This window comes from Thermobia domestica, chromosome 5 (genome assembly GCF_964235325.1).
Source record: "Thermobia domestica chromosome 5, izTheDome1.hap1.1, whole genome shotgun sequence".
Classification (NCBI taxonomy): Eukaryota; Metazoa; Arthropoda; class Insecta; order Zygentoma; family Lepismatidae; genus Thermobia; species Thermobia domestica.
In genome coordinates this window covers 152,361,635-152,386,668 of record NC_137458.1, presented here as the reverse complement: position 1 = coordinate 152,386,668, position 25,034 = coordinate 152,361,635, and the positions used below count along the sequence as shown (strand labels likewise).

At 36.6% G+C, this 25,034-nt stretch overlaps 1 protein-coding gene across 4 annotated transcripts in view; it reads right to left on the bottom strand.

Annotated features, from left to right (window-relative positions):
- The window catches only part of LOC145686187 (D-ribitol-5-phosphate cytidylyltransferase-like), a 75,681-nt gene that overhangs the window by 5,676 nt on the left and 44,971 nt on the right, over positions 1 to 25,034 (bottom strand). For all 4 annotated transcript variants that reach the window (XM_081759217.1, XM_081759216.1, XM_081759218.1 and 1 more), the window contains exons 3-5: positions 24,493 to 24,694; positions 20,235 to 20,482; positions 17,360 to 17,510 (exon numbers count right to left, since the gene is read on the bottom strand). In XM_081759217.1, coding sequence (XP_081615343.1) covers positions 17,360 to 17,510; positions 20,235 to 20,482; positions 24,493 to 24,694 — 601 coding nt within the window. The remainder of the gene's footprint in view (positions 1 to 17,359; positions 17,511 to 20,234; positions 20,483 to 24,492; positions 24,695 to 25,034) is intronic.

Genomic DNA, 25,034 nt, shown 5'->3' with positions numbered 1-25,034 from the left:
TTTTTCCACATATCGACTGGATTGCTACCTAAGTTACTAACAAGGAACGGATATGAACGTGTTATCCGGACATCCGAATCAAACCTAGTTCATTCGATAAACATAACGAAGATATGTTCATGCACAAAAAATTAGGTGCTATGAACAACGTAGTAAGTTCCTGGGGCCTATTAACCCTGATAGTATAAAGAAAATTGTAAACTTGCAGTGAAATAGCTATTGCATCAACACTGTTCATTGGAAAGTTGTGGTTTATAGTTCATTCTCTTCAGCATGAAACAAACTTTCCAGAAGTTCTATGTATTGGACCCATAACGTTCTTAAACATGGAAAACTGGGGGAATGTCGGGAAAATTCCCTCCAGAAATCCTTCCCATCAACTTTGACTCCCCTCTGGAGTGGCTCCGGGTAAAAGCACACAATCCAAATGCTTCTCGGAAAATACTATAGTGGATAAGAAATGAGTGTACCAAGTTATGCTTTGATAAACAAAATAGGTATGAGAGGAAAGGTTGTATACCAATACGCTCTGTACATACAAAACAACCTATGACCTGATCTATAAAGAGAAAATAATGTATAAAATATAAACGCACACATTTCTTATCTCCCTCATTTATAGAGTGTAAATTGTAGTTATCTAACAATTATATCCATGTTTTATTTAATTATTTGTTCAGATCTTAATTAAGTACCTTTAATTTTAATGAAATTTAGTTTGGAATCTTTCCTTATCATGTTATTCTTTGAAGAATTATGGTATCCTCACTTGTGCAAAATCATTATTTGTTGTCCTCAAATTTTTGCAACATAAAAACTGATACCTGAAAATGTACCCATTAATTTGCAGATCTGGTAATTGAGTATCAAAAGGCTTAAATTACAGAGATTTTGAAATTGATGAAATCATTGAATTCCTAACGTTTCCCGACGCCTAAGGTGAAAAAACCGTGAACTACATCGTGAGAAAATACATTGGAACGCGTGTCCTTTCGAACACGAGGAACCGAGGAGCTGGAGGTCTCTAACACTTCGAACATCCTGCCAACACATTAAGTCCAACCATATCCTGTTGGAAGTATATCTGGGAATTATGTTCTGTAGGGAATCCCTTGCGCACCCATTGCACATTAGTGAAATATGCCCTTTTGGATAGCGTACGTTACATTCTTTTACCCCAATATGGACCGCCATTCCACGATTCATGTTTGAAATAACACATACAGAAGGTTGGTCCAAATTTATGGAAACGATTTTGTGTCCCCTACGCTAGGGCGTAAAGCCGTATTTCCACCAGCAGTTGTGCTCGATATGACGACCCTGACTATAAACTATAGCCCGACACTGAAGTTCCCATTGGAGTAGGCTTCTGTTCAGAGAAATCTGACCAAGTTTGAACCACTCCTCTTTGCAAACTTTCCACAAGACAGTCAATGTGCGTGGACGACGTAAACAAATCGCTCGCTTCGAACACCCGAAAGCATAAGTTCATTGATGCAGCGTCGGGAGACTTGACAGGGATGTCTGAATATGGGATAGCAGGATTCCAGTTTCAGGTGCTTTTTGTGCCATGTATGCCACAGTTGTTCGAGCCGTGTGGCTGGCTCCTTTGTCTTGAACAATGAAGACTTTCGACACCTCAGCACCATACAACTACGGAATATGCTGCCGGTATAATGGCCCGTGTCATTGATAGTATGCTGCGTTAATTTTCACATTTCGTGCAACTCTATGCAGGGGAAGTTTCCCTTTATGGCAAAAACCTGCAACCACCATGAAGCCACGGGGAAAACTTTCGCAGCACGTGTGGACCCAATTGGCATAGTCCTTTGCATCCTTGGGATGATAGTAAATGGCTCGAACCTGCTTGGAGTTTGACAAAAAGATCCAGGCCTCGTCTAACGTGACCACATAATTCCATTTGTCACCCGCTAAATACCATTCATAGAGCCGTTTGCAATGAACCCTGCGTTCCCGGATGTGTTTGGCTGTGAATGTGTGAACACGTGGCTTATGCTTTACTTACAGGCTTGAGTCCTGGCTGATCATCCTCTGCGCAGTTAATTTGGATCTTCTAACACTCCTGGCAATGTCTCTTTGTGGCGGCGGATTCTCCTAGATCAACTTCTGCACTTGCCGAACCACATCCAATGTATGTTTGGGACGGGGGTGTTGTTTTCGTGCCACTGTGCGCACACCCGCTTCCTCAGGCTGTGAATTTTTGTTGTGTTTGAGTACATTGGCAATACCTTCCTTGGAAATGGTGAAACCCTTGGACGAACAGTTTCACAATTGCACTGCAGCTATATCCGATGTCGGAAAGAGCAGTGATGTACCCCTCACAGAATTGGGTCACTTTTGGAGAGCATTTTACACTCGAAGCATTTCACTTCCTGCTACCGAATTTTCTACACAACTGGTTTCTGATTGCTCTGCTGTGCTTACTGTCTGTGCGATTCTAGCGTCCCTGGCGGACGTTCCACTTTGTTTCCATAAATGTGGACCGACCTTCTATATTGTAGTTTATGTTTTACACGCTTTAGCACGCCCTTAGCTCTAAACCTAAGCCCCCCCCCCAGGTTCATGTGAGCTTTCTTTCTTATTTTGATGTATGAGGAATTACCTCTTACAGTCAGTAGCTATAGTTCATTAACACCCTGTATATTGCATCTCTTTTTGTGGTTCCAAAATTTTATAGTGACAGCAATAAGAGACTATCTATTTTCGAATAAAAAAAATATTACTCACGAAACTAAGTATGTACGTGATTAATATGCTACACGTGCTTTACCCACTATGTACTACAAACTTAAAGGAAAGTATATTCGGCAATGTAATACGGAGCGAAAATAACACAAGAAAAGTCGTGGAGTATCATAGCACATGCGCTAATATATATATATATATATATATATATATATATATATATATATATATATATATATATATTCGAGATATTTTCGTGAAAAGATTAAAATGGGCCACCCTATATATATATATATATATATATATATATATATATATATATATATATCGAAAATATCTCGAAAACTTTTCAACATAAATGAACTGAACAAAATCTCAAATAGGAAGTGCCATGGGACACATGGAATGGTGTTATCGTGGTGCCCCCAGAGCCACCCTCCATGAGGGTCTACGGCCCAAATTTAAAATTTTAAATAGAAACATGGGCGAGTGATACCTCGTTCGATAGGTCTTTAAAAACTACAACGCGTTGGGGCAAAAAAAACCTTCATATCGGTCACCGTACTCAAAATGGCGGCCAAGACATAGTGCCTATATCAAATAAAAGGTCCAGTACCATTAGTAAGAAAACGGTTGGAGATAAATGAACAGAATAAAAAGTGAAACAGGAAAATGATATGAGGTGCGTCGAATGATGATGTTGTGGTGACCCCAGGGCCGCCTTTCATGGGGATCCAGGGCTCAACTGTTGTGACAAAACATTTTTCATATGGATCAGCGTTTTAAAATTGGCCGCCAAGACATGGTCCCTATATCAGATAAAACGTCCAGTACCACTAACATGAAAACGATTGGAGATAAATACACAGAATAAAATTCGTATAGGAAATTACAGAGGGTATTTATTATTCCACGGCTCGAGAACGATATAGCAGAGAAAAAGATGATTAAAATAAAAGTGACTTAATGCAAAGGAGGAAATCTAATTCCTAGAAAATTATCGCTACAACTTTCCTCCTCTGAAATGGGAAGGAATGGTGAAATTGCAAATGAGAACCTTAGTTTTTGGAAATTGAATCTACGCAACAAAATTATCTGAAATGTGTTTTTATAAGAGATAGATGTCTCCGTAATGAGAAAAAGTAGGTAAAATTCGTGTTAAATAGTACCTTCCATCTTTATTGCATACAAGATTTCATGCAAAAATCAATCAACTGGAATGCAAAACAAAATTGTCGAACATTGCAGTTTTTGCATTGTAAACGAGGTATCACTAGCCCCATCTTTTCATTTAAAATTTTGAATTTGGCTCTGGGCCCCCGGGGATAGTGCGAAAATACCATTCGATGTTCCCCATGACCTTTCCTATTTGAGTTTTTGTTCGATTCCTTTATCATATTAATGGTACTGGACGTTTTATCTGATGCAGAAACCGTGTCTTGGCTGCCATTTTGAATACTGTGACCGATATGAAAAATCTTTTACCGTAGCGCTTTTTATTTTTAAAGATCTATCGAACGAGGTATCACTTGCCCCATGTTTCCATTTAAAATTTTAAAGTTGGGCCCTGGGCTCCCATGAATGACGGCCCTGGAGGGCACCGCGACAATACCATTCGACATGCTCCACGGTCTTTCCTATTTGAGGTTTTGTTTGGTTCATTTATGTTCAACCGTTTCGATGTTAGTGATACTGGACTTTTATCTGTACAGGCATCATGTGAACCGTTTTCGAGATATTTCTGTGGAAAGATTAAAATGGGTCACCCTGTGTATATTACATACACATGATGCCTGTATCAGATAAAAATCCAGTATCACTAACATCGAAACGGTTGAACATAAATGAACCAAACAAAACCTCAAATAGGAAAGACCATGGAGCATATCGAATGGTATTGTCGCGGTGCCCTCCAAGGCCGTCATTCATGGGAGCCCAGGGTTCAACTTTAAAATTTAAATGGAAATATGAGGCGAGTGATATTTTGTTCAATAGATCTTTAAAAACTAAAAAGCGTAGTTTCAAAAGATTTTTCATATCGATCACCGTATTCAAAATGGCTGCCAAGACATGGTGCCTGTATATATATCTTAACTGTAATCAGGTGGCAACATAGAGGGTTAGTCGATATGTTTACTACCTAATTTTGTGTTTCAGGACCTTCAAAACCTCTGTATTAACCCAGTACCAATAACGTTTTCTGCAAACGACATAGTAGATCTCCATATACTTGGACACTCAGAAAACTAATATATTAAGATTGGATATTCAGCAAAACTAAGAGAAAGATAATTTGAAGCATGCTACTTTAAAAAATTTGTTCAACTTAAATTGGTTAGCTAGTTGCATGAGACTAGCGCTCTTTTTTCAACACCGGGGATATGAGATATGAACCTAAACTTTAACGTGGAATCCGAACCACATGAGCTTCCACTGGGAATCGAACCCGGGTCTCCCGTGCCGAAGACACAAGGAAGCTGAATTTGAATTTAACATTATAAATACTGGAATGAATATATTTGAAGATATAATGACCTTCGTTCTCGCTTTTAAGGTTTTCTAAGGATTACGTTTCTGCACACTTTAGATGACACATAAACTGAAGTATACTGATATTTATAGTGTCAATCGAATAATGATAATAATATAAACAAAAATAAATAAATAAAAAGATAAAAATAAAATTATGCAACCCCTCCTTCCCATTAGGGTTTGGAATTCGCAAACCCGGCCTTGTTCGTAGCCTAGGGTCCAGGTAAACATTTGAATCCCAATATAAACCTCACCTAATAGTTTTCGAGTTTTCTAGTTTGGACCAGTTCTACATATTTCCTGTGCATACCAGAAACGAAACATTGAAGTCAAAAAATAATAATTGAAATACGATGACTAATATTTGGGACACATATTTATCTTAAACAAAAAGTCACGCAATAACTTTGTACAAAAAATTAAACTAAACCCATTGGTCCATTCAAAGAAACCAGTGTTGTAAGTTGGGACCACTTTCAAAACCATACGAAACACTGATCTGATTTTAACTTGATATCCTAAACAAATATTTAATAATGAAAAAGAATACTTCAAAAACAAAAATAGATATTCCAAGCAAACGATTTCTTATATGAGAAACTGAAACAGAAAGAAAAACATGAACCTTAATATAATATAGAACAGAAATAAAAAATTTCCAGCTGCTGTATGTCGTCACGCAAAAGAATGATTTGATTTCATTGTTCCTGCTGCATTTTGTATTGTGTTTAAACTGTTTAAGACACTGGGTTGAACATAGTATGCCTTGCTAATGCCTTAATTCTTTTAACATTATTATTTTTCTGAATAGTATGTCGTCTCTTTGTTGATTTCGGAATTCTGTACATCCTATTACATTCACTCAGACAATAAGCTCTACTTTGATCAGCTAAAATGGTCATTTGCACTTCATCTTCGGCACATTTTCCATACAGTAACCTTTGAGTCACCCTAGAACTGAAAATAACAGCAAAACATGTCTCCACTGTCTTTCGGCCAATGAGGATACTATACTTTATTCCATGATATTCATACAATGTTCAAAACAATCAGTATGATAAACGGTCGTATGCAATGGACTGGTACACTGCAAAAAACAAACAAAGGTACAAACCAGGCAAACTAGTAGGTTGAGACTGAAAAACGTTACACACCTGTTGCCAATAGAAGTCGTAAAAAAATAGCTGAATGACTCATATAATATAGCTAAAAATGGAAAATGGCTTAACTCATCTAAAATTGTGGTTCAATTTATAGCTAACAGAATAATAAAACAAACAGAATATTTCGTAATTTCACTGTAGGTAGCTAAAGAATACTGTAATATTCTTCCTGACATTTATAAATCAAACTTTTTTCTAATCCTTAATTCATATTTCAGGTAAGAACGCCTTGCTCACATCATCGACTAGATATAGTAAATATCCCTTGAATTATTCTTCCATTCCCAATTCTTGTGGTAATATTAGCTATTTAACGGTGTACTATTGATCTTCTAGCACAACACTAAAAGTGCACAGTTCTAGTCAAAAATTCCCTTGAGACACTTAAAATGAAATTTAGTCATATGATCACGATCTACCATCGCACCGTGTAACGTAAGCGAGTGTAATACAAGTAAGATACATTGTAGAATAGGAATATAAATAAGGACTAACCTACTACTGCAAATGGAAGGAAGTCACATTTTAGTTTTATTTTTATTTATATTTTTAAAGAAGGTTTGGTCTGTCAAAAATGTTTAATTACCGCTAACGGTTAATGACTAGAACTTGGCAATTATGAGTATAAACAAGTTAGTATCGCTTCACAGTGTGAAGCTACGACTACCAAACTATGCGAATTCAATACTCAAAGTCCATGTATAAGAACTTTCTAATTGATACTTAGTTTCATTTTTTTTTTTTTAAATCAGAAACCATGGAAGTTCTATTGCGACGAAATTATGGTGTTATCAGAGAAATGACAGAAGTTTCATAAGATAATATTAATCCGACGGCATTGGTGCCTGTTAATGTGACTTGAGCACCGGCGCCTAGTCTCAGATCCATTTGTTAAGTTTTAAATCTTTACCTAACAATTTTTTGTTTAAATTCTTTACCTAATAATTTTATTTTGTATTACGCATATTAAACAAGTATATTGCGAATTTCAATACAAATGTTACATTTTAGTGTATCTTTGGAAAAATTGAAGAGTTGTGAAAAATATGGTAGAATTACAAAACAGGTGGCACAGGTCTCTGAGACTTGGAGCCAGTGCCACCGGGTTAAATAACGATAAATGTATTCCCGATTTTGTCCTTCAAAGGCTCAATACTTTTAAGACAATAGGTGATGGTACCATTTTTTTTTCTTATTTTGCTGATGTCATTTTAATTTCTTCCTGGTGAATTGTTGAAGAGAAGTCCTTTTGGGTACTGGTGTGATAACATGGATTTTACCGAGGAGGAACAACGAGTTATCATAAAGTTTCTGTTCGTATGAAGTGAAAACGCTGTGGATATCTATCGGTAGCTGACGGATGTCTGCGGGAACAGTGCACTTGCAGATCATACTGCTTGAAAGAGGGTTCGGGAATTCACGGGAGGGAGGGAGGGGGGGGATGAACAGATGATCTGCCGAGGACTGGATGTCCAACTTGTGTAACAACATGTAGGAACACGGCCCGTGTTGAGAACATGATAATGGAAGAAAGACGGCGAACTATGGAAGACATCTCCTACTTTATAGGGTTCTCGTGGAGCGTCATGGAAAACATACTAATTGACAGCCTGAAGATGAGAAAGATAAGTTACCGTTGGACGAGGTGAAAAAGACGTCCCATAACATAATTACCAGTGGTCTGCTGACAACAGTGTGACCACAGGACAATTGTTTAAATCCATTATTATATAAATAAAACGTTTATTTTCCTGTTCAATCCCAAAACACAACGGCAGTTAAACCTTATTTTAAAAAGTAAATAAATAAATAAATAAATAAAAAGTTCGCATGGTTTCTTCAAACGGAAAAGCTCTCTATGCCATATTCTGGGATAAAAGGAGGTTAATTCTAGCTGACATACCGAACAGATATACGCAGTATTGCGTGGAACTTTTGGAAACGACATTGCTTCTTACATTGCAAGAGAATCGACCACATCTCGAAAGTTCATATTTTTTCCTGCACTGGTACAATGCACCGCCCCACAGAGCTGACATTGTTCTCATCGTTCTGCAGTGTTAACACATCGAATCTCTGTCACACACATCCTATTTCCCAGATCTTATCTCAGTGACTTCTGGCTGTTTCTCAATCTCAAGAATTCCTTGCGGGATTTTTTTTTTTAATCCAGAAATTCCCTAGGAAGTGCCGTATACCAGTGTCTCGAACACACTCCACAAAATTACTTTGGAGATACTTTTGAAACATGGTTACACAGTCTGTGACGGTGTGTAGAGGTGGAAGGAGGTTACGTTGAAATGTGGCGAAAATACTGAACCTCACTGGAATTACATGTAAACGGCACGTATTTTTGGTACTCACTTCGTTTTAAACTTATAGTACTTTTTGATGAAACATGTACGCTTCTCAAATTAATTAGGTTCTAACTTTGGACTACTTGAACATAAATATTTTATTAATTGCATTTGTACCTAAGAAACATGCGAAGTTTATTCTTGTTTGTTTGTTTATTTATTTATTTATTCCAAGTGAGTAACAGCCTTGGTGTCCCTGTATCTACGATGAAACAGATTTCATATTTTAGCAAATTTTCTCCATTCCACTCACCACTTTATCGTTTTCCCTTTCATTACATACAATAATTTTAATTGCAATAAAAATAACTTCAATTATGTTAATAGATTGCTTAAGAAAATTGGTGTCCAATTACATTGTATATTATTACTTAAATTTTGCTTCAGGGGGTCTTCAATTGGCGAGATATTGTGGTCTACATTAATGATTTCAATAGTGTTTGCGGGCTAAGCTATACGGTGGTATTTAGAACTGCTCTTAATTGGGTTTTTATGTTCAGTACTTAATTTTTGAATAGAGATCAGGCCACGTCAGAGACCTTTGTGGTCTACTTTTGGCACGCGCTTAAGACCTCCTGGTACAGTCAGAAACAATATTAAGTATAGGCTGAAGGTATAAGAAATAATAGCTCAAACCTATACTTAATATTGTTTCTTTCTGACTGTACAATGTTAACATTAATGCAAAGTGAAAGTTAGACAACAGAACTAAAATGTTCACAATTCAAAATTATTAACACTGTTTAAGGTAATCATTGTTAATTTATATATTCCTATTTAAAAACTCAACAATCAAGCCGTTGCTAAGAATTAAGTTTCTCTTGTTATTGTGGTTATCATTCAGTGGATCCACGTAAGTAGTTATTCCCCAATTTTTTTTCTTTCTAGTAGCGTTGAGGCTAAAAACGTTACTAGCAATACGAGTTGGATGTATATCGGAACTAGCACTCAATTATATAAATGTGCTAGCTTAGAACTTGGCTGTTAAGATTACTTAGGGGCAACAGAGGGAAGGGGAACAGCGCCCTGGAAGAAAACCCTCTATGAAAAGGAAGCTTCGATGGTTGTTTACCTTAATGGTATCTTCCTCAGCTTCCTTTCCCCTTTGTAATTTGCAGGCCATGGGCGCTGAGAGCCTATAGACAATTAATTGGCATCTTCTCAGGCTCGGCAAATTCCCGAAAGATGCCTGTACAGTTTAATAAGTGTAAGAACTTCAACCATGAACCTTGTTCTTTGAAGGGAACATTTATCATTACATTTAAAATACTGCGAAAATATAAGAGGATATTGACATTTTAAAACGTTTAGTTTTTATTGCAAGAAATCGAATATCCTAAATGCTATATATCCATGTGCCGTCTGTGCGTGTGTTACCCGTTTTATACCCGGTTACACATACAAGTGCGAATAGTGGTTTGGATCATACTTAAAACATCTGGTTCAGTGTTACATAGCATCGTTGCTAAAAATGAACTAAGAAATGCAATCAACCATCAGTACCGTATTAAAAAGTAACAGAACTATAAATATAACAGAAATAAAGGTGAATCTGATTAAAAGTAAATCTTAACAATTCTATGTTTACATTTATAGAGTCCAGGTAGGCAGTGATCTGTTCGTAGGGCTGAGGGTAAAAAATAGTAGAGAAAAATGCTAACTTCAGACATTCTATATATTTTCAGGAATAGATACATTTGTACAAGACTAAAGAAAATATATTTTCATCATAACTCGGTATTTCAGCTTCATATTGTAAAAGTTACAACATAATTGTGTCAATGAGACGAATACCAGAGTAACTTTTTGCTCCTGAAACAATTTTGTTCCTTGGTACAGTTCGCGGCAGTGAAAATGTTACAAAAAGTTTAATTCTAAATTACTAACATACTCGCGCCGTGTGCTAATGCATTCAGAAACACAAGTCTCAATAGAATACGTTCTTTTCTCCTTGTCTAAAGCAGTCTGTATGACGTAATATACTCTTTCCATTCAGACGGGAAAAACAAGAACCATGTTTACAAACTTTATAGCTCTAAAACCGTCTCTTTCATTCATTTGTTCTGAAATGCCTTTTCAGAGCCCGAGTAAAAAAACTGACACAAAATGTTCCCATAGCTCCATAAACGTCTTTATTTGGATTCTTTCCCTTCTTCAAAGACTGCATATCACATCAAGCTAGCAAAATGCTCCTTGAGAATTTTATAGAAATTTTCAATCACGGCAGTAGGTTTTGTGCTTCCCGTAATTTGTACTGCGGGCGCAGAGTTCTAAATACTACTGACAGAAATGAGTGTTATTCAATGATTAATTTTATTTTGTCTCCCAATAATTGCAAACATATGTTACAGGGGCGTCATTTGAGCAGGACAGGAGGGTGTAATTTCCCCTCCCTTGAGTGTGATAAATACATATTGTTTGATCAAATGTATAGTAAAATACTGAAAAAAAAGTGAAACTCTTTATGTCGGCAGAGAATCGCACCGAACAAGATCTAAAATGACGCTGCTTTCAGCAACAAACCTACAGAGTTACGATAGAACATTGCTAGAGCTCTTACATTTGGTTTTAAGAGTTGAAGGTTTAATCCCAAGCCATGTGGGTTCATAGTGGACGATATTGAGAGAGAGAGAGATTCAAAAATGGAAAACGAAAGGTATGATTTGCATATGCAAGTTCAGAATTGGAGAAAAAATGATCAGACAGCATCCATATTATAACGAAATTTGTGATTTTGTGAAACGGAAGAAGGAAAGTTTCCGAACTGCGAGGATCACATCAGGCAGTTGTATAATTAAGGTGGAGAACTCTTTTTAGAGAATCAGATGATTGCAAAGAGAGAGAAAGATCTTGAGATCTGGCGAATTAAGAATTTAAAGTCTCTAGCTTCCAAGATTGGTTTCGAACCTCTTACCTATAGAACCATGACTTGATCCATTCAGCCACGGAGAGCTCTACGCAGTCATCCATATACTTTTCCTTTCGCTACGTTGAGAAACTAATAGGATATAATATTACAAAAGTCGACTTGGTGACTGTGCCGTTGACATTGAACGTAGACCTCTTGTACCTTAGTCGCAGGGTGCATAATGAACTTCCTCTTGTTCAGGAACACTTTTAAGGCAGTAGAAGTTTTATTACTACTGTGTTAATTGAGTTATATTTGATAGAAACATCTGATAAAGTAGTGCCTAATACTCACGGTCAGACATACATCATCTTTCGCGAAGATCTACTGGAAAATGAAACAAATCATCGTAAACATGTTAGACTTTTAAAACAACAAGTTAAAAAAAAAAAATAAATAAATAAAAAAAATGAAAATGCGCATGAGTGTCACCTGGATGCGAACCAATAACCTATAAAAAACATTTCACGTCATTATGTGTTAGATGAATGGTTAGTGTAATGGACTCCTACGTCGATGGTCCTAGGTTCGAATCCCGACCATTCTTTTTTTTTCAGCTATGTTCATACTGTGTATTCCAAAAGTTCAATTTTGAATTAAATGTAGTCGCAGCTAGTTTAAGCCGAAATTATTTTCAAATATGAGATTTGCTATTACATGCTTTTAAGTTGCGATGTTTCAATTTTGATATCAAATCTTATAATAATCTTAATTTAACTCATTTCCCTACGTCATGTCATGAAATTTTCACATCGACGACAGTCGGGTAGTAATACAATATTCAATTGTTACTGCGTTATATATATATATCTTTAGAAATTTTTGACTCGGAAAAGAAACGTACAGTGGACCGTATGATGCAACATGGACTCTGGAGCAAATTGAAACGAATTTAGTATACGTGTAAATTACTATCTGAAAAATATACAGTTGGGAGGGTAAGACACTGAAACCATATTTTTAAAAAACTAAGTTGGGCCCAAATTTATCCTCCAACTCAAGTTTCTTTGAAATGCATAAAATTAGTTTATTTAGTTTGATTGATTACAGTTTTGCATCAGTAGAAAGGCAATATGAGACAGGATTTATTGCTTAAAGTGGGATCCGAACCACTAATTTTGAAATTTTACGTCGGATTGCAGTCAAAATCCGGACTTCTCGTGCCTCTACCCTCAAAATTTAATGTTAAAAGACGGAAAATTGCGCCCTGCAGCGTTGTACATACGTACTAGGGTGGGCCGATTTTAAACTTTTTTCGAAAATCGGTTCGGCGAAGCGGTTAAAGGATGTCTTTTGGTGGGCAAAGTGCGCCAAATTTTTTCAGCAATTTTAGTTAATGCCTTCATGTGCCACATCGAGGTTTTATGGAAAAAGTATGCAACACGCACTATACGATACCATATTTCACGTTTTTGGCTGTGTAAAATGCATATATTCTCGGTTTTTTTTTTTTTAATTAATTAATTAATTAATTCAACCTTAGGGACAGATTGAACTATACGTAATTCACCTTCCCAAAGCCCACTTATGTGCAATTCTTCGCTTAAATTGGCCAAATTTCAACGCTTAAGGCAAGAATGTTGTGTTTTTTTTTATATGTATGTATAAAAAATAAATTTTATTTTATTTTTCTGTAATGCAATTCATTACTTTCCTAGATGGCATAGTTTTTCTTCGATCCGAATGTTGGCATTTCCTTGCGAGAAGGCAAGGCACAACCTATGAATCCGTCACGACTTGCCGGCTCACACACGATTGAGAAGCTTGCGTCACCAAACATACTATTCGCTCTACTGCTTGGGTATGGCACGGAAACCAGCGACGTAAATATGCTAGTTGTCACCCGGGGCACAATCTCCCCCCCCCCCTCCAGTTACGTCACTAACGGAAACGCAGTTATTTCTTCTCCAGGCAGTTGCATAATTGCTAGTGCAGCACTTCAAGATGCAGGAGTCATTTCAACGGAGCGCAAAGACCTTGCTATTGATATAAAATAAGGTCAGAAGGGAAAAGAGAAAATTCAGCGCAGCTGTACAAGAAAATGACGACATAGCCGGAAAATCTGTTAAGAGCAGTCTTCTTCGATGGAAGAAAAGACCAGAACCTAATGAAAGCGAGAAAAGGAAAACATTGGCATTGACGGCAACTCGAAGAACACTTAACAATAGTGGAAGAACCAGGTTCAACATATTTGGGCCACATCGTACCTAAGTCTAGTAGTGAAGAGGACATCGCCACGTCCGTGTAGGAATTTGTGGACGAAAACGGAACTGATCTGTCAACGTTGGTAGCAGCTAGCTGTGACGGTACATCAATCAACACGGGTAGATTTAACGGCTCTCTACCTTGTCTGAAAAAAAGAAATCGAGAACTTCAATGGCAATGTGCAGAGCAATTCACCCAGGATACTGTTCTTCAAACTTGGCGAACAAGAAACCCGGTCCAGTGGTCGTCACGCTGGCTCATCACGGCATGTCACTTCTTCGTTTGTGCATTAGCACAGCGAGCTCTTGCGAGGTATTGGTGTATCTTGTACAATACGTGAGTCAAGGTGTGCGCCTATGGCTGATTTGCCATCAAACAAAAGCCATCGTGCTGTGTAGGACCGCGGGCGGCATTTATGGAATTTAGGACGACTAGTCCAATTTCTACCCACGGAACCTAAGCAAATAGTATTCTCTGTATTGCAAAAGAATGGTTTCTTTGCGCACCCGGAAATTTTGCTTCTTAGGATGATCATGGATGCTATTCCGAAAATCCGTACATTTGGCTGGAGGAGGATTAAGAGGGCCCGTCACATAGGAAAGAAAAGATCAAAAATCAATCCGAGACTTGTCCCAACAGAACCTCCACTCACAAAGATGCTCTCCGACGACGAGATTGAAGAAAATATTAAGTCAGCTTCAATGTTCGGAGAAGAAATAACTGCGTTTCCGTGCCACACCCAAGCAGTAGAGCGAATGGTATGTTTGGTGATGCAAGCTTCTCAATCCGTGTGTGGGCCGGCAAGTTGCGACTGATTCACACGCTGTGCTTTGCTTTCTTGCAAGCAAATGCCAACACTTGGATTGAAAAAGACTATGACATCTAGAAAAGTAAAGCAAGTAAGAGAGGACACAATAAGGCCATGGCAGAAAATTAAACAGGACGGAACTCGAAGTGCAGTCATCTCCACATGGTGAGTTCTGGGTTATTTTGGCCAAAGAATAAATGATCGAGATTGTTGATAATGCATTGCATTACAGAAAAAAAAACTACTCTTAGGCTAAAAAATCTATTTTTTTTATACACACACATATATATATATATATATATATATATATATATAAACGCAATATTCTTGCCTTAAGCGTTGAAATTTGGCCGATTTAAGCGAAGAATATAAGTGGGCTTTGGGAAGGTGAATTGCGTATAGTTCAATCTGTCCCTAAGGTTGAATCTTAAAAAAATGAGAATATATGCATTTTACACAGCCAAAAACGTGAAATATGGTTATATAGTGCGTGTTGCATACTTTTTCCATAAAACCTCGATGCGGCACATGAAGGCATTAACTAAAAATGCTGAAAAAATCTGGTACACTTTGCTCACTAAAAGACATTCTTTAACCGTTCGCCATGCTGCTAAAACTGCTAAAATTCAATTTAGCAATTTAGCCTGATAATAATAGATTGGCAGAATTTTGATGAACTCAGGAAAATGTACCTATCTATATCGCGGAAGAAATTGATTTCGTATTGACAGTTCACCTTTTCTTGCGTAAAAGCAGTCACATGCTGCTTCAGCTTCACCTTTTTTCTTTCCTAGTGCAATACGCTTCGTTATTATAACACCAATGAAATATCTCCCGCATTATACGTTATTTTATACAGAGCGGTCGGTAAGTAACCGAACTCGAACTTTAAGAAATTCTAGAAGTGAAACAATTTTTTTATACCATGTGAAGGTGACATTGTCATTCTCAGTAAACCTCTGGGCAGATATAAATATATCAAAGCAGACGCTAAAAGTATCCGCCTTGTTGTAAGATGCACAATTGGGCACGACGGCACATATTTCGTGCCACAGGACATAGAGTGGGCACCCAGTTGCTGTTATGCACTGGGTGATGATATCTTTCAGTGTATCCAAATCCCTCGATGATTTTCGTAGAATATTTCTTTTAAATAACCCAAGGAAAGAAGTATGATGATGACAAATCGGGTTATCTCGCCGGCCACAGTCCTTTTGAAATCAGAAGGTCACCAAAAATTCATGTAAAAATGTCGTTGTTTCATCTGATGTATGGCACGTTGAAGCGTCTTGTTAGAGCCATACATCTCATTCACGAACTTCCAAAAGCGCTAAGAACTCATGAATAATGTCCTGATACAGAGTTGAGTTACTCTATTTTCGAAAAAAATAAATACCTAAATGGTTCACTGATTCGTGTACGGGATACAACACAGTGGGAGTTTTGTGTACGAGATCCAGGGTTTCAGTGGACCAATATCTAGTGTTCACTGAATTAACATGACGTGTAAAATGCAACCAGGTTTCTTTCATTTATATATACTTATTTTTATTTTTATTTTCATTACATACTGCATCTTCATTAGGACTTGCTCTTTTAGGATATGTGTGGCATTCCGCCTGTTAGGCTTAAACAAATTCTACTGACTGCCCTGATACGTATATAACTCGAACTTTCTCAAATATTGCCTTATCAGGCTTAACATATTATTACATTAAAACCTAATTGCTCCTTTATACATCCTTCAATCATAATTTTCTATCTACTCCACTAAAACTCACTTCAAATTTCTCAAAATACCAACCGTCAACTAATACATAAATACAAACTCCGTCAATCTACACAGCTATACAAAACAATGTGCCTCGCAACGCTCTTTAATTATTATTATTATTATTATTATTATTATTATTATTATTATTATTATTATTATTTTGATATGTGCGCTAACGTTTAACACTTTCCGCCCATATGTTACCAACATTCCTCCCGGGTATCAGCAAAAATGCTTCCAACACCGCTATTCCGGATTCAAAGGAGCGAAGTGTAACTTGTGAGAGAAATGCAGACACATACAATCAAAAATACATAGCAAGCTCGTATTTTTAAAAAGTTCAAGCATATTCATACATACAGAATAACTGCAAATACTTCGCTAAGATGAATCCTATTTGTTACCAACAGCAGAAACATTTATAGAACAACACGTTAGAGAAATGGCTGATCAATATGATCTTCCGAATATTTTAGGAATATATAGACTAAATAAAAGAAATCAATAGACACAGAAAAAATAGAACAGACACGGGTCTCTCAATCCCACCTACAGAGCTCAAACACCCACAAACCACCCGTTGTACTTTAAAGAACGAGGGTTTATAAGAAAAAGCGATTTCAAAACACGTCATCGCTGGTATCAACTGAGAATCCAAATAAGGAACATTTCTCTAAAGAAAATTTCTTATCAGATGCATCTTCTATGAGTTAAAAGAAAATTCTACAACTATCAAGCAAAAAGTATTTTCCAAGGTTTTCCCGCGATACAATTGCTCAATTTTCCTGACCTTTCCAAGACTGAGGACCCATTTTCTTGATTTTCTCTGACTACCCAAAAAAAATCCCTGATTTTCCAGTTTGTAGGAACCCTGTAGGAACTCTGAAACTTTTTCTCTTAACTCACCTTTTAAGCAACCTTCCGCGGCGTAAAAATCCTTCTTATATGTTACCTTCCATAGATCAGATGGACCTTCCAATAATTTTACTCGACTTCCTGCATATTTCTGAGCTAAATGCAAGCACTCGGTCCCGAAATCCAGATCTTCGTCCGTACACTGTATTAATAAATAAATAATAATAATAATAATAATAATAATAATAATAATAATAATAATAATAATAATAATAATAATAATAAAACTATTAATACTGCAAACAATTAAAAGCATATTTATAGCTTATAAAGCAACCATATGATTTTTTTAAAACCCTATAACTCTATTAAGAAACAATAATATCTCTTTTGTGGAAATAGGATCGCTCTCTCTCATACTTTCACTTCTATAAGGAATGATAAAAAGAAGTCAAGATTATATAAAGTCAAAATAAATAGTTTTCAAAATAAGTAAGGAATACAGGTGAAAAACAGCATTAATTCTATCTGTTGTCTCAGTAACTAGTACGAAATACAGCAAGATGCCCCTGTCAAATAGTCTTCATCCTTTTATTTACTAAGCAATTGGAAGTACAAGTTAAAAATGAAATGTAACTGCCTCTGCCTCTCTCACAAATTTTATTACCTAATTATTATTATTTTCAAACGTCTTAAGTGCATTTGCACATATACTGGCTTCTTTTTTTCGTCAGATCATAAACGTATCACCTACATATCTAAATAATTTTTTTCTTCTATACATCTAGCAACTGTTTAGGATCTTGACAACATAGTGAAAAACGCTTCAGACTGTTTCTAAATCATTTGGACAATAACAACTGTTTTAAATTTATTTACCTATTTTGCATGTGAGAATTCATAATTAAAAGAGGATTTGTAACTATTAATTATTTAGAGATTTTGTGTAAAAATAGTGCAAAATAAGAAAATTATAATCCAAAACTCCACAGATAGCAACTCTTGGCTCCTATCACCATTGATATAACTACGATATTTTACTAGCGAGAGGGAGCATGGTCTTTACTGGTAAGAACTGAAAGAACCTTTCAATGGGTTTAATGGTATTCTAGGGGTGCCAGAGTGCCTGTCCCCTTCTATTACACCTATGCCTATCACCATTGTTAAGCATGAGATTGAAATAAGCTGGAATTAGAAAACATTAAGGATTTGCAATGTGCAATACTAATTTCAATCACGATAATGAGTCCCGAGGCGGATTGAAAAACGCATAACTTAAAATGATTAAAACATTATGACACAAGCGCTTATTATAACACACACGTATACCAAGCACAAATCCTAATAACAAGCATAGGTACTTAACACTTACAAGCAAAGATTAAGAGAGAAAATAATCAGGAAGTATGTAAATCGTAAAGGTACCTATTGCATCTTTGGAATTTTGCATTCATAAAAAGCAATAGTAGGCATGCTTTCCAGAACTACTTCGACCAATTCAAAACTAGTAGGTATCTTTTTTCCTTGTGAGTGTACAATAACTGAAATGTTCCATATTTGAAAACAACGGAACATAATTGTTCATTTCAAAATCTGTTCAATAACACACTGAATTTCACACACGAAAACAGCCTTTCTTTATTTAAAAAAATACAAAAACTTTGAAGTTATAAAAATCTTCATAAAGAATTATTGCTGTCAGATAGGAAATAAAGCTCATCTCGTCAAAGTACAACAAAATCGAAAGGAAATAAAATTTTGTTTCTTTTTTGAGTCAGTAAGGAAAACGCGAATTTTACAACCTTTTTGTCTGTCAGTCATTGTGTTTTTAATGCCTGTAACGCCCTTTATGGCAAGAGCTATAGCTAAATAGTCTTCTAATTCGGAATTAGAATCCTCGATTTATCCAGTCGTTTTAAATATCAATGACTTATCAGTGGCGTCGCAAAATCCCATTTGGGGAGCTTCGACAATATTTCGAGAACGAAAAATGCAATCAGAAAACGGATTGCAGACCTCTTGTAATTTTTAATGTTATATCAGATGCCTATCAGTGGCATTGTCACAAATCGATTTTGTCGAGTTCGACATCGAATCTTCATCTTAACTTGCAAGTATATTAGCCACTACACTATTCGATCGTTCTTGAGCATAAGCATGATTGGTCTAGGAAAGGACTGGGTAGCGTAATAGATATACCGACATAGTACGCTAAAGACCTGGGTTTCACCTTCGGTTCATTCGCACGTTTTCATTCTTTGAATTTCTTTTGAATCTACACTTAAATACATTTGGTGTTAAATATATTGGCAGTCTCTCCTGTTTCTCCTTTGTATATATTTTGACAATACTATATTGCAATTTCTGATTTTTCAAATTTATGAAGACTTAGCGCTTCCCACTGTAAAATTATTTCCTAATCACTGAAAATTGTGTTCTTGCATGAGAAACATTTTTTAAAAATTATTTTATTAAAGGAAAAGCAAGCTCCTTTCTAATTTTAGTTAATATTAAGTACTGAGAGAGAAAATAAAAGTAACTATGGCAAACAACGTAGTACATTGGACTAAGGCGTTCTGTTTCAGTTTGTAAACTATAGAAGACAGGAGGGTTACGACTGCAGTATGTGCAGACGCGCCTTATGAGTAAGGATCATTTGGCTATTTCAGAGCCTTTACATGGGTAGCTGTAATATGTAATTCTTCCCTTCTTCCTGTACCTATTCCTTAAAATATTTGACGGTAAGTTTCACTTAAACCTGAAACCTCGGATATGATACCTATGCTTTTTTTTATTCTATTGGTTGTTTATCGAAAAATAATTTACTTATGTGCAAAACAGACACAACTAAAGTGATGTAAATCAATAAAAATAAAGTGTATATTATTACTAGCTTATTTTCAAGGTAAAACAGTATTTCAATTACCTTATTATACGCTGCCTTTAATACATCCATCTGAAATGCTTGCGGTGTTTCGCTGGCCACGTACTTCGATCGATCTAAGCATTCGACCAAAAATCCATTGACGTCAGCAGAAATAACTGTGGACACCAATGGACGCGTTGCACCTGCTGCTCCATGCAAATCAGCAGCCACCACAAGACTCTCAAGGAAAGGAATTGGAATGAGTGGGCGTACCGCATCATGGATCACGATTACTTTCAGCGACGGGTCTAGAAATTAAATTCATGTGTATATATAAAATGTTCTACAATAAAAGATATTTGCAATTTATTATAACTTATACCTCGCAATATTGAAGACATAACCACAGACACATAGAAAGGTACATTGTAAACTCTTCTGTTTTATCACTTCATTAGATAGGGAGGGGAACAAGTAGGGAGAAAAGAAAAGAGAAATTAATTAATTTAAATGTAGGTTTCGCGCCACATTTCAGTGCACAATTGCGCGACTGCAACCAGGTTGAAAGGACAATTTAGTGACTGAAGATCAAACTACTGGAAGTGGATATATATAAACTAGTGAGGAATTAACAAATAGATAAATGAGTATAAGGAACAAGTAAGTTTCGTTTCACAGTTGTAAAACTACGGTAGACTTTTAAACTATGCTAATACTTGAAACAGATCTATAACTTCGGGTTACAATAGAGGGCTAGAGAGTAGTGAAACCTGTTAAGTAGTAAATTTCTACCACTTTCGGTCTTAGTAGAGAAATACAGAAGAAGATGGAATATTTCCTTAAGACCCTGAATTCATTCCAAAAAAAAAAAAAAAAAAAAAAAAAAAATCGCTTGTCGCTGTCTGTTTCCATTTCTTTTCAATGGTTTCAACGTTGAAATCGGAAACGATATATTTCTACCACTTTCGGTTTGGGGGCTAACGAAGGAGATAAAACTTTTTCTTGCGACACTGATTTTTTTTTTTTTAATACATCTTACCGTTCCTGCTCACGTAAATCAATTGAGCAGGTAAGTTCTAGGAAATTTCAACGACCATTTCTCGATATTGTCTTACGTTTTTGCTCTGATACCTGTCGACAGACAGATGGACATAACTGTTCTATATGACTTATGTAGTTAAAAGTCTAAAAGCGTATTGTATATTACGAGGTGCACACCAAAAATACATGCTGTTTTGTTTTAAAGTCCACATTTTTTGTCATTTCAGAAAAGCAACCGCGGCGTCTGAGACCTCCATCCTTCGTCTCTAAGCAGTGCAGGTTTTGTTTACAACGTGGCAGCAGTTGAGTTAACAATGCCTGAATGAGTAAGACGTGTCTCTGATACTTTCCGAGGGCATGGAATTTTGGGTTGAAGACCAACTGGTAATTGCGAAATTTCTCACCGCAGCTAGACGTTGTGCAGTCGATATTCATCGCCAACTGTGTGTGTGTGGTGATAGTGCTTGTGCAGAAAGCACTGTTAGGAAGTGGATGCGTGAGTTCGAAGCAGGGTGAACGAGTGTGAAAGATGAGCAGAGGTCTGGACGTCCAAAAACATCAACAACTGATGCTAACATTACCCGTATTGAAAATTTCATCATGGAAGATAGACCCCTACAGGAGATTTGTCATTAACTGAGGCTAACAATGGGAACAGTAGACGAATATTTACAAACGAACTGAACCTCAGAAAAGATTCTTCTCCTGGGCCCCACCAATAATTCATGACGATCAAAAAGAGGCAAAGATTCGATCAAGTGTTGCAAATTTGACATGTTTTTCGAAGAAAAGTGCAATTTCTTGTAAAATGTTGTGACAATGGATGAATTACAGATTCTACTATTCAATCCAGAAACAAAAAAAGAAGCTGATGCAGTGGAAACACCGACTCAACACACCAAAAAAGAAAAAGAAAAAAAAAGAAAAAATCGCCAGGTGGCATCCAACGAGAAGCTGCTGTACGCTATCTTCTCGGATCCCCAGGGAGTGATATTGTGCCATCCTGTTCCTAAAGGTCATATAATTAAGGACGAGTATTTTCGTACACTTTTAAATTTTTGCCAAAATTACTGAGAAACGACCGCAAATGGCAATTTCATCATCCACATGGACAATGCACCACCACACCATGCTAATGTTGTGACCTCATTCTTGGCTGACCACAGTATTGAACTTCTTTACAGTTTTGAATAAAGAATCAGTTTCCCAAACACATTATGATTAACATGGGCTGACAGTATTAGTTTCCGATCCGTCTTTTACAGTGTTCGGGACAAGCCGGGCCGGCCCGGAAATACATGTGCCTGGTTCGGCTCTATAGCATCTGTATCCGACCCGGAATGTGCCAAGGCCGGTTCGGCCCGTATCAGGCAGGGCCGGGTAATCCGCCGGGCCAAACGGGCGCGCCCGGCCCATGCAGGGCTCTAGTGTGGTGGGCTGCCAGCATATTATGATCGAAGCACCTTAGCTTTCTGAACTGCCAACAAGTGATCATATATCATCACATGTCAAAGATTATTGGAGTTTGGAAGCTTTAGACCATCCATCGTACTTTTCTGACTTGTCCTCTACAGTTTTACCACCTGTATCCTGCGTTGCAGAACTCCTTCGTTCCGAACATCTTTGATCTGTAGGCTACAAGAGCTTTTCGACTCCAAACCTCTTACTAGGTCCTTCAAACCTTGTAGGAATCAACTCCTACTAGCAAGAAGGTAAGAGGTCAACCTTGAAGAACGTAATACATAATATTCCACTTGCTACTGTTCACGACCTCTATAACCTTCCACATTGTATCAGGGCCATTCTGAGGGTGAAAGGTAGTCCAACGCCACATTAATATGATAAGATATACTTTCTTTAGATGTAGCCATTAATTTGTTAACTATTTGTATTTGTTGTATGGTTATCTGAGCCAAACCATTCTTTATGTTCGTATTATTCTTCAGCATCACTATTTTTTGTCGCAGATCACAATGTTTTCAAGAATTATGTTTTTTATGTCTGCGAAGTAACAATTGTATAGCAATGAAACGCTATTTATCTTTTTTGAATCAAGTCATGTTAATAATTGTGTTCAAGAAAATCTGACCATCTACCTCTCGTGGTTCAATTAACAGGACTTACCTTTCTTGTGCAACAATTATTTGTCATATGTTAATGATAAGAGGACACAACCGAATTTTTTTTACACATCAGATTCTCTGTAGGTGCGAAATCAAACACACGAAAAGAGTGAAAAAAAGAATGACTAGACTGAGACTCGAACCCGGATCTCCGACTTCCTTACCGATGCGTTAACCACTACGCCACCCAGTCCGCTTCCCAGAACAGCCATACATTCCAGAACAACGATTTCAGGAGAGAGAGTGTGTTCTAGGAAGTGGACTGGTTGGCGTAGTGGTGAACACATCGGCACGGTACGGCGTAGATCCCAGGTTCGAGTTCCGGTCAAGCCATTCACTTTTGAACTCTTTGTGTGTTATTTATTTGTCATGTTTATAGAACATCATGACCATGTATTTACGAAAACAGCGAAAGAGCTCCAAGTATGGTGTGCCAATGTTAAGATACCTTTTCAGTAGAAATTAGATACGGTCACATTCATAAATACAGAGAGTGAGATCTTTGTTTCATCTCAAAATTTTTCTACTTCACCAAGACTTTCGAAAACCGCTGCTTCATTATTTCAAATAGATAGAATCCAGCCACCTTGTATCTGTTATGCTTTGCTAAGCTTCTGTAGCTGTATGAGTCAAATCATAAGTATTTTATGCGACTTGCGTTCTGAAATTTGGGAGTTATCACCCTTAAAGTCTTGATTCTCAAATTTTGGAGTTTTCACCCTTCAAGTCTTGATTCAGACAATATAACATCGACTCTATTATCAGCAACTGCACATTTTTAAAAAATATAAAAGCAAAAAAGAATATTTCTCACAATTACTTTCATTTTGAAAAGACGTAGTCAATCAAATTATAATAAACGTGTATTTAATCTATATTATGTATACAATTATACACATAATATTTACAAATATGAATCAAACTTTCCTTATTCTGGTGATTTTTGTTTAACATTTCTAATCACACTCATTTAGTTACTAAAATGAACAGTGAACTGTGATGACATTTCATTTGAAAAAAAAAAAAAAAAAAACTCAAAATTCAGCCAAATCTTAATTTCTTCCCGATAACAGATTCTGTACTTGACCTTAAAAGTAACTGTACATGCTGTACATGTTTAAAAATTTAAATTAGAGATAACTGAAATAACATACCTTGGTGTAGCAGGGCAGACAGGCCTGTTTGAATAGATCTATGACGTGTACTTTTCCCTTGCACATATATTACTTTCTCTTCGCCATCGAAATCGCCCAAAAGTTGCTTTACATTCTCTGGGTCGTCAGACACGAGTGCTACTTGTTTCACCCACTTTAAAATGCTGAACTCTTGCAACGCATAGAACAGGAGCGGCTTTCCCTAAAACAATTGGAGAACAAGTGTTGAAATTGGAATAAGCGATAACACACAGAATATTACTACTGATAACGGAAATTTGTGTTCACTTCTTATAACAGGGTTCTAACTTTTCTCAGTTTTTCAGGTCTACATATAATGTAAAAGGCAGGTATATTTTTCTCAATCAGAGGGTTCCTCTCTACTACGCATGCACATATATATACAGTATGTGCAGGTAGAAAAGTTTTGTAAAACAAACTAATTTATTTTATAAATATTTCCTACCGAACGATCGAGTAAAACAAAAAGAAAAACTAGTTCTGGGAAGTAAAAACCTGAACTCAAAATTCCCCAATTTTCT